The 11,534-nt window shown below is 40.8% G+C and overlaps 1 protein-coding gene across 1 annotated transcript; it reads left to right on the plus strand.

Moving 5' to 3' along the window:
- The first annotated feature begins 283 nt into the window (after positions 1 to 283).
- Positions 284 to 3,916, plus strand: LOC4340996 (ribonuclease 3-like protein 3). Its single transcript, NM_001423987.1, has 3 exons — positions 284 to 785; positions 2,921 to 3,067; positions 3,151 to 3,916. Exons 1-3 carry the CDS (start codon positions 360 to 362, stop codon positions 3,475 to 3,477), a joined length of 900 nt encoding a protein of 299 aa, NP_001410916.1. The 5' UTR covers positions 284 to 359; the 3' UTR covers positions 3,478 to 3,916.
- The last annotated feature ends 7,618 nt before the right edge of the window (positions 3,917 to 11,534 follow it).

Genomic DNA, 11,534 nt, shown 5'->3' on the forward strand with positions numbered 1-11,534 from the left:
GGGGAGGGACTTATGTTTTTTAGACATAGGCTAAAGTTTAACTCCTCTCTCCCAAACACCCCTTAAAGATTGAGGTATATTTTTTTAGACAAAGAGTTGAGCGGCGTAAAATAATAAAATAGACTTGTCCCCGAGACCGAGGACCTTAACTCGAAACCGATCTCGTTTACCACCTATCCAACGCAGGTCGCAATAAAAACCAAACCTTTCTCCGTCTCTGTCTCGTTCTCCCTTCTCGACTCATCTCCTTTTCCTTCTGATTTCGGTTTCCACGCCCAATACCGTGTGCACGCCGGCGCTACTCGCTGCAATACAAAACCCTCTCGCCTAGACTCGCCCCTCGATCGAGTCATCGAGCCATGGAAAGCCCGCCGCACGCCACCGCCTCCGCCGACGAGATGCCGAGCATATGGAAGGAGCAGCACGCGCAGGACGCGCCGCCGGGGTTCGTGCCGCCGATGGGCCCCGGCGAGGTCGCCGCCGTGGAGTCGCTCCTCGGCTACGAGTTCAGGGACAAGGCGCTGGTGGAGGAGGCCCTCACGCACGGCTCCTTCTACTACCCCTACCGCCCCGGCGTGACCTACGAGCGCCTCGAATACCTCGGCGACGCCGTGCTCACCTGCGTCGTGTCGCGGGAGGTCTTCCTCACCTACGGCCAGCTCCAGCCGGGCCCCCTCACCCGCCTCCGCGCCGCCAACGTCGATAAGGAGAAGCTCGCGCGCGTCGCCGTCGTGCACGGCCTCCACCACTTCCTCCGCCACAAGGCACCCAACCTTGACGGCCAGGTACGCGCCGCGGGACCGGAGATCTGCAGCCATTTCTTTGCTTTGCTTCTCACGCGATGATGTTTGCCTTTTCATGAAGACGACAAAGAAAAGAAAACAGAACTTTTATTGATTGGACCCCGGGGACTGGGCTCATACAGTGAAAGGGGAGGGGAGAATCTATTTTGTTCTGCATTCTGATTTTTGTCCATAGTATCCAGCGTACGCTGATAAATGATTAGCTAAACCTGATACCTTTTTGTGGATTCTGATACTCCGTTGTCCTCTAGCTCAACAATTCAATTAGTAAAATTTGCCATTACAGACCACTATATTGATTCGGAATTTCGGATTCCCAGACCATTGGCATTAAAGGGTAGAAATCTGTTTCTGTTTTCTCTTGCTTGTTCACAGTCCTCCAGTTTCTAAGAACATGTTATCTCAAGAAATGAGTATAGGCTTACGTTAGTTGAGAAGTTTGTGACCTTTTCATGAATTTTTATTCCATACTTGTAAGTGTTTAAGGGTTGATTGGCGAGGGATCCCGAATATACGAACTGCTTATTTGAAGTATCATTACTTTGCTCCAATTGGTGTAAAGTCAAAATTCTGCAGCTTTCTTTTGTTTTTTGGCCTCCTCGGCTCACCACTTGTTTGGTCCCCTATCAAATTGTGGTGGTTCCTTGGAAAGCAATCAAAGCACAATTTACCGTTTCAACTACATGGACGAGAAAATGGTTCATAGTTTTACCAATTGTATTTGACTTTACGGGCACCATGCATTATTTGCGGTGCGATAACATGTTTTTACCATTGACAAGCATATCTAGCTAAATGGATGGTCCCTTTTGCTCTTTGTGCCAAATTAACAACATATATTTCCTAATGGGTGCTTACTCTGCATGGAAAAAATAAAATTTGGGATTGACTTTCTAGCATGTTAATCTTCTACGTTTGACAGTATGTTTTGCAAGTAGCATTATAATTCAAATTTTTTTGCATGTTTTCGCCTAGTCAAGATGTATATGCACTAGGGTAACCAGATGTTATGTACTATACCGAGTTTACATTTTTTTTAAGAAAAAGAAAATATGTCATGTCCTTTTTGTCTCAAACTAGCATTTAGTATATTGTAGTGGAATATAAGTGCCCCAGATTTATATTCCCCTATGCTTACACCACCCATGGTGATGAATGGTGTCTCCGCTCTAAATGTTTGGGTGCTTTTGGGATATCTACAAATTTCTTTAAAGCAGGCTTCCTGAATGAGCAGATTAGGCAAACATTAAGTGTTGTAAAAAATAGAATATGGTTATTTATAGGAAGCAACCTGTGAATCAGAACGTGGTTGATTAGTTAGAATTGTCTGATAGGTTATGTATTAATTTGCACTGATATAGTAATATATTCAAAATATATAACGAAATGAACTAAGGTAAGTTTGTAAACCAAACACCTGCTCTTCAGAAAGAATTCATGATGACCAAAGATCCAAAAATCATCTAAGTAGATGTACTAGTAATTAGCTATCCCTTGCTTAGCAACGTTTGCTGGCAGTGGCAAAGCCAGGATTTGAACATGGAGGGGGACTAACTTGACAAGAATCAGGAAAGACGGAATCAGAAAAGCGGTTTAGCCACTGTTTCCTATATGTTACTTTTTCATCACAAGAATCAGAAAAGACAGAATAAATATTCATATTTGAAATATTTACATGGTTTCCAAATTCAATCAATGGATGGATTTTGCACCTTCATTTTTCAGATCCATATCAAATCATCTATTGAATTTCAATATATTTGCATTCATAGTCAAAACTGCTTTCTGTTCATCAACATGCAGCCCTGAACCTAAACCCCAAAAATTGAAGTTTTGTTCTGTACCTCATGATGAACCCCCAATATTTTACAAGTTCTTTTCTTAATCTCCCAACTGACATTGCTTTTCTCTTCAGTCTTGATATCCGCTTTGTGCCTTTCTGTTTGATCACTTGTACACGATATTTGTTTTTTTTTGTTGTTTTATACTAGCTGTTTTTCAACAAAGTCAGGGGGAAGAGGAGGAACCATGCTACCAACATAATATATTTATATAATGAAGATGTTGACATATTGTGACATATGATTGATGTGTTCCCTTCACTTTGGCATTTACAGATTACAGATTTCATAGAAGAATTGTCGATGTACCCAATTCACTCCAACGGATTATTGGATCCTCCAAAAGTGCTCTGTGACGTTGTGGAATCCCTTATTGGTGCCATATATTGTGACTCCAACTTCAACCAAGAAATAGTTTGGCAGGTATTTGCACGTTTATCTCTGAATTGGAAGTACTTTGCGTTTATCCACATTCTGGACTGAAATCATAATATTTTGTCATATAGGTTTTTCAAAAGTTGGCTGATCCACTTATTAGTCTTGAGACATTAGGCAAGCATCCTGTAAGCGAGCTTTTTGAGTTTTGCCAAAAAACTCGCCGAGGTGTGAAAATTGTGAAGGATGAATGGGATAAGAATTTGACAGTTGAAGTATTGATTGACGGTGAGATGGTTGGAAGGGCAACTTATGCTCAAAAGAAGGAGATAGCGCAGAATCGTGCTGCAAAGGCTGCTCTGGATAAATTAAAGGAGACATTGGGACAATCCCAAACTGAACCAATGTCAGCAGAAGTTTCCGAACAATTCAATAAAATAGATCTAACTGGAAGTTGAAAAGTTCAGTGCAGTGGCAAACCAAGGCCTCAGGCCACCTAAGGCTATGGGCTTGGCCTGGGACAGAAAGTCCATTGGATTACCTGTTTTTCTTTTCTTTTTTTTTATAAACAAATCTTACTGCTTAGGATGTGGCTCATCCCATAGAGTACCAGCCCGGTACTCGCCTAAATCCTATTGGTCTGCCGCTGGTTGGGGCTAATCATTCATCGATGTCAAAAAAAGTAAGGTGGATTTAGATAACTAATTCTTTTACATTTTATTTTATTAAGTTGAAATGTAATTATCGATATGTAAAATATATTGAAATCATTATCAAGATTTCATAAGCCAATGGTTTTTCTAAGTTAACTTGTTAGGTGTTCGTGAGTTGCAACAGGAAAAGAAGTATGTATCAATTTAGAATCACATCATGTAAACCTTAATAATCTTTGAGCGTACATTTATAGTAAAAGAAACCTTAATATAGCATGAACAGTAGTATTACCTAACATATAGGAAGTGTTTGAAACTCATGAAGATGAATTACTCTCTCCGGGTTGATAATATTTGTCGTTTTAGGCAAGAACATAGTCGTTATTTTTCATTATCATATGTATAAAAGTGTTAACAAATATATGATTTTATTAAAATACTTTTTAAAAGTAATCTATACATGTAGTCGCCATATTTGAAAGATGAATATTTTAAAAATAATTCATAATTAAAGATTCTAATGTTTGACCTCACACATGTCTAAAACGATAATTATTATCAGCCCGGAGGGAGTAAGTTGCCACACGTAAAATGAGAAAGCTATTTTTTTTTTAACCAAAGACAGTGGGGGAGGCCCCCACGGTATATTAATTTTTCAGAAATATGTACAAAGAAGGTAAAAGACAAACAGGGAAGGAAAAAAACAGTTAAGTTACAACTGATCAATCCATGATTGAACTAGGGGCCTGTAGCATTCTTTGAGCCTAATTAAATGTAAGCTCAAATCTAACTTCAAGTTCATCAACCAGTTTTGCACTGAGGGTTGGACGCCCTTGAAGATAAGTCCATTCCTCTCCTTCCAGATATTCCATGAGGCAATTAAGAATAGCTCTATAAAGCAAGGATGCAAGACAACCACTTTTTGAGCCTGGATCCTTTGATAAAAATCCAAGTTAGGGTTCCATGTCCATCCCAGACGATTCCAACAAGCCGAACTAAAAGGACAAAGGAAGAACAGGTGATTTCTAGTTTCTCTAGCATCATGATTAATTAATTTTTAATTATTACAAACTTGACAAATGAATATATTTGATATTTTAAAGTAAACTTTTATATAAAAACTTTTTGCATGGAATATACCTTTTAGTAGTTTGAAAAACGTGTTAACAGAAAGTGAGGTAAAATCTGTATCTTCACGAGAAAAAAACTGATCCAAAGCAAACTGTTGAAATTATAAGCACATAATGATTTAATTTATTCCATAAATAAATCATGACATTGCAGATGTAAACTAGATTGAACGCATCATTAGATCTACACATGTAAACTAAGCAGTAAAACATGAACAGATCAAATATGCGCAACATGTCAAACACGTACCGAAGTGGCGGAAAGACCGGTTGCTCGGCAAGAACTACTCGCGGTTGCGAGCGTCGACGAAGTCACGAAGCACGCAAGCGGAGAGGAAGGCGAGCCGTCGCGGACGAACAGGGAGCAGTCGCACGAAGCGCTTCCCAAAAACCTTATTGCCGCTTTCTCCCGGTGCAGGACGTCGAAGGCAGAGGTTCCGGAGACCTGCGTGTGTTGCGTGAAGGTGGCGGCTCGGTTTATATAGAGATAGATCACCTGATCAGGGCGCCCGCGTAAACCGAACCGGATAAGTCGTGCGTAACCTATCCGGACTCCATGCCGTTTTCACGCACCGGATTTTTCGGAATGTTTCCAAAACAAAACAAATCCGAATCCCGCAGCAAAACAAAACTGCAAACGGAGGCTGCATCTGCGCAAGGGTGAGGAGCCAATTTTGCAGACCATTCGACGCGTACGTCGTGCACGCGCGCCGCCTGCCCTGCCCTGCGAGGCGAGGCGAGCGAGCCCGCGCATGTGTTTCCCCTCTTCTCTCCACCACACATGCTTCAAGTGGCTAGGAGGGCATCCTCCCTTTTAAGGAGGTCCCCCTCTCCTAGAATAAGCAAGGTGGTACTAAACTCCACATGCATGCCATCCCATGAGGTGGGTGTAACATCCTGAAAATTCACAATAATAAAAATCACTAAAATTTTGAACTTTTTAAAACTTTTGCATCATGCTGGTTGTTACGATCGCTATTGCTTGCCAAACCATAAATAATCACAAAGAAAGTAAAGGAAAGATCTACATTTAAGCAATAGATATAATTTACGACAATATGTTATTTATTATTAACCCTACAAATATTAGTACACATGAAATAATGATCACAGCAATGGCCTCATCTATAATAGAGTATCTCACTAGAATATATAATTAATATGTGAAACACCTTATCAAGCTCCTCATAACATGAAAATCACTCATATAAAATAATGGTCATATAAATAAATTAAGCTTTATATATAAATAAGATTATGTGAGTTTTAATTAAACAATTAGATTAATGTCGTACCGAGTCTCAATTTACTATTTACAGAATAAATGAATTAAGTCTATCCATGTAAACTATATTGCTATACAAATAAATTCGACCAATCTACCATTGTATTATTAAGAACACATCGCTATATTAAATTGAATATTACCCCAAAAGTCTTCAAAGATATATAAGTTCACTTTAGGGCCAATAATTTAAATTAATCTAAAAAGAATTTATTTGTGTGATAAATAAATAAATATGGGTGGTAATAATTTTGGATAAATTTTCATGAGGATTTAGTGCTTAAATTTAGTTAACATTTATCTAAGTAAAATTAGAGCTTATAGGATTAAAATTGTATAGGAGATAGGCTAAGAGATGATTAGTAGGAAAGGACACTGTTCATTGCACATGAGGTGTTTGATGGAGTTCCTAGCCACCCTAGCCCTCTTCCTCCCCGCTGCCACGCGCCAACTCGCACCCCGCGCCGCCGCGTCATGTCGCGTCGCCGTCGCCGCGCCATCTCCAACCCGCCGCGTGCTGTCGCCGTCGCCGTCGGCTGCGCCACGCCGAGCCCCGCGCCGCTCGTGTCACCATCGCCGTCACCCGCGCCGCGCCGAGCCCCGCGCCACTCGTGTCACCGTCGCCGTCACATCAGTGCCTCGCGCCCCGTGCGCCGCTGCCGCCATCGCGTCGCGCATGCGTCGCCGTAGCTGCCGCACCATCGCGTCGCCGCGTATCGCCATCGCCGCCTTGAGCCCCGCGCCGCCGTGCGCCATCATGTCGCTCTCAAGCCCGCCACTTGCAGCCTGAGCTTGGCCATGGCGTTGCCATGCCGCAACGCTCGCCCCTGCTCCGCCTTGCGCCGCCGCCGAAATTGGAGGGTCGCCGGAGCCTCGCGCACCTTTCCCGGCCGCTGCCGTGCCGGTCTCGCGCCGTCTCGGCTGTGCCCAGCCGCGCCATGCGCGCTGCCTCTGCCCGGCTGGAGGAAGAAGACGACGGGAAAAGAAAGAACGAGAGAGAGAGCAGCCGGGCCCACCTATCAATGGTTCATAGGATTTGCTTTAGAAAAATAATCCGATAGGAAAGCAAATACAATCCTAAACCCCACATGTCAGTCACTTGGAGTTTTGGATAAAGTTTAGGAATAAAAATAATGAATTAGGAACAGTACCATTTCGCAATTATTAGAATTAATTCAAATTTGAATCTTTACACTAGCATAACTTATTCATTTTAACTCGGATTCGAGTGAAACTTGAACCTAAATTCATCTAAATTCATAAGCTTTCCAATGATATATAATTCACTATTTAATAAAATATATTTATAAATATTAAATAATTAATATCAAGATGATGCATAATAGTTAACTTAAAAATGTGCTAATAAATAAAATTGATATTGTACTGTAAAGTAGATGTCAAATAATTGTCCTTAACACGCTTTCTCACTGTAAAACCTATGTAAACTAATTAGGAGCATTGTTTCAAATTAATTAAAGCATAGGAAATACTAGTGCCATTTATTAATATATGTCAATATATAATTATACTCATGACATCCAAATTGTATAAATAATGTTTAGCCTCATACTTTGTGACTAAAAGTTGAACACACGTAGATGAGTCTTTAACTTGTTTATGAGAGATAATAACAGAGCTAGTGTGACTAAAATCACCCGCACGAAATTAATTAACGGCATTTCCTATACAGTAGTATATATTTAGGTTGAAAATCGACCCTTAAGTTGTATAGACGGTAACTCACTCATAAATCCACTTAAAATCACATGTACTGTGTAGCTCGTAGTAAATAGCAACTATTCAAATAAATGATTCAATATTAAGATATTGTGCACACACCTATACTGTACATCCCATTATAACTATACGGTATAGTATTAATTTGCTTGTTGCATATATTAAATTAGAGGGACTATATGACAAACATGTATATTAGATAAATACTAGTTATAAATCTTGACCTCATATAATTATAATTATAGTTCAACTGTAAATTAGGATTATTCATTGTAAAATTATGTGATGGGATAATCTGTAACCATAATATGATTAACCTAAACAACTCTAACATACAAAGCATGGATAATTATTAACCTTTTATAATTTATTGTGACAAGTAAAATATGTTCATAATTAAAGTAAAGCCTCCATCAATTAAATAATAATACAAATGATTCATTATTTGATTGATCCTAAATCCATCTAACAACAGAACCTCTGTTATGTAACCGTGCTATTTAGATAGATGCATATATAGCCATAATCCTTCCATAACCATTTGATAGACTAAACCACCGATTAGCCAAATATATATGTATACCATAAATGCTATGTTGGTTAACTCCTAAATAGACCACGATGGCAACAGAAAGATTAAGAAACTTTAGCCCTTAGCATGATTGGAATCCATTAGCAAACACGAATAGTACATTTTGTTGTGCATATTTGATTGTTGTTGAATATTGGTTTTTCTCGCGTATTATAGACCTTGTGTATCGGTTAGTCTTGAGGCAACGTATGCAACTTCCAGGAGGTGAAGGTTGATCAAGAATTATATCAAGAATAAGGATTATCCTGAGCAGGCAAGTCATCACTATTCCTTGAACATGTTGATCCCAATTGCGAAATTGTTTTGTTTACAAATAAAATTGCATGCAATGATGAACATCCTACTTGTGATTATGCCATGCCTTGATTATTGTTTACCCTTAAATCTTTGTAACCATGATTACGTATGAGTCCCTAGTTAACTATGACCATTGCTTAGAAATGCTATTTTAGAATCATGCATACTCATATTTATCAAATGCTATATGCTTGGGCAATTACCTTTGGGAAAGTAATTGAGATGCGGCATGTGGAGACATGAGCGCCACATTGTCATGATATTGATGACATGATTTGTGAAAGGAAAATAAAGTGAAACAACTGCTTTCGACTGGGGCGGCTGGAGGATTTGGGTGGTGTCCGGAAAAGGCTAGTGCCGTCCCTGGTCAGTTAAGGACCGAGCCATGAAGTTAAGCATGAAACGACCCCCGTACAACCGCACTTCTCATATGGGTATAGACCTAGCGAAGTAGATAGCTGAGCGGAGGCAGTATCCATGCGTAGTGGTCTTCTTTTAGGTGTGTGATGCGGCAAGCAGTCTGCTGGCGGATGCCCGGTTCGGATGGCCAGGTGGATGGCGGATGCCCGTTCCGGATGGTCAGAGGCTGGCTTGGCAATACTACATGAGGATACCCATAAGAGAACAATCATGATGGACTGGGTTCAACGACAAGAAGCAACGTAGGAATGTGTGTGTTTTTCCCTTCCCGGGAGCGCCAGAACTCCTCTCACTGCTAGAAACGTATGACGCCTAGAGTGCATGAGGGCTAAAGTTCATGGAGCGGGTACTGCCAATGCGAGGTTATCGAAAGGCTTTGCCGTGATGCGTCTTATGTGTTGGGACGAGGCTCATGTGTTGGGCAGTCGTAGAGTGCGGGTAAAATGTACATCCACTGTAGTGTGAGTAAACCAAATCTATTCGAATAGCCGTGCTCGCGGTTATTGAGCACCGGGACGTGTATTACACTTGGCTAGACTCTAAATTCTTAACTTGTGGGGGATGGGATATTGCATGATGAATTTTATGCTGATGGAGCCACTTCCCAAGAGGAGGGAAGGTGGACGTCCTCAGAAAACCATGACGATTCAATGGCGGAAAGCTATCCTTTGGATCACAATGGATGGTGGACAGAACCGTCGTTGTTTAAAGTGAATACTGGTACTAAAATTTGATCAGTCTATGCTAGGTTTTAGTGAAAAGAATTGTAAAATTAGCCTTATGTAAAAGAACCTGAAGCCATTCCTTGAAATACCCTCTATCATATGCATTGTTGTTGTGGTGACTTGCTGGGTACGGTTGGTACTCACCCTTGCTATTCATATATCTTTTAGGAGAGTGTTGAAGAGAAGCCCTTGTTGGTACGCTTGCGTATCTAACAAGATGATCGGAGTGCGGTCTTGTTCTAGGTCTCGTTCCCTAGTCGACTGCCTGTGGCATGTTAACCGGGCCCTTATATTATTTTGTCTTCCGCTATTGTTCTCCGATAGTTGTTGGCCTACCTGGCCCTAATGTAAGTATTTAACTCTTTTAGCCTGAATTCATTCATGCTATATTGTAATCCAACTATGTGTGTGTACTAACTACTGATCCAGGAATTGGTACGGATAAACACAGAAGATTTCCGATTTCCAAAATCGGGGGTCTACAGTCGGCTTTTGTGATTTTCCAAAGAATTAATCTTCGAATGGGCCTTAGCCCATCTATTAATTCCAACAATCCCCCACCAAATCTCAAAATCCCACTGAGATTTGCCTTTTCCAATGTACTGTTTATATACCAACGGTTCGATGGAGACCAATTAAGGGTGAACATCCACCTAGAACTCCAAGCTACACTTACTCACAACATGAACAATGGACTACGTCTTGAATTGTAAGTCTTGTGCAAGCAAGTTTCACTCAGAGTCTTATCTAGAACTAGACCGTCTGTAGACTACCCCTCGGGTGGAGCGTATAAGTCATACTCCTAGGTCTTTAGTAAGCTTCCTAGAAGATTCACCCAAAATCTCCATAGACTGCAACCAACAGTCAAGCTTACAAAGGTGAGTTCTTTCAAGACTGCTCTATAGAAAGCTTCCTTGAAGGCTTACTATCAATGTAGCCAAAGTGATTCAAGATCTTCTCCACATAATGGGACTGCAAGAGTGTAATCCCATTCTCACCTCTAATTAGCTTAATGTTTAAGATAACATCAGCTACTCCCAAATCCTTCATATCAAAATTTTGAGACAAGAATGATTTAACCTCATTTATCACTTCAATATTTGTCCCAAATATCAATATGTCGTCCACATACAAGCACAGAATAACTCCCTCACCCCCACCATGGCGATAGTACACACATTTATCTGCCTCATTGACTGCAAAGCCTACAGATATCAATGTTTTGTCAAATTTCTCATGCCATTGCTTTGGAGCTTGTTTCAGACCATACAAAGACTTCAACAATTTGCACACTTTGCCTTCTTGACCTTCAACTATAAACCCATCAGGTTGATCCATATAGATCTCCTCATCCAGCTCTCCATTAAGAAAAGCTGTCTTAACGTCCATTTGATGAACGAGAAGACCATGTGAGTCTTCTAGGGAAAGTAGCACACGAATTGTGGTCAATCTAGCAACAGGTGAGTAAGTGTCAAAGAAATCTTCGCCTTCTTTCTGAGTATAGCCCTTAGCAACAAGTCGAGCCTTGTACTTTTCAATAGTACCGTCAGGCCTAAGCTTCTTCTTGAGCACCCACTTGCACCCCACAGGTTTACACCCATAGGGTCGCTCTGTCACCTCCCAAGTCCCGTTAGCGATAATGGAATCCATTTCACTACGGACAGCCTCCTTCC

This window comes from Oryza sativa, chromosome 6, assembly GCF_034140825.1.
Source record: "Oryza sativa Japonica Group chromosome 6, ASM3414082v1".
In the NCBI taxonomy this organism is placed as follows: domain Eukaryota; kingdom Viridiplantae; phylum Streptophyta; class Magnoliopsida; order Poales; family Poaceae; genus Oryza; species Oryza sativa.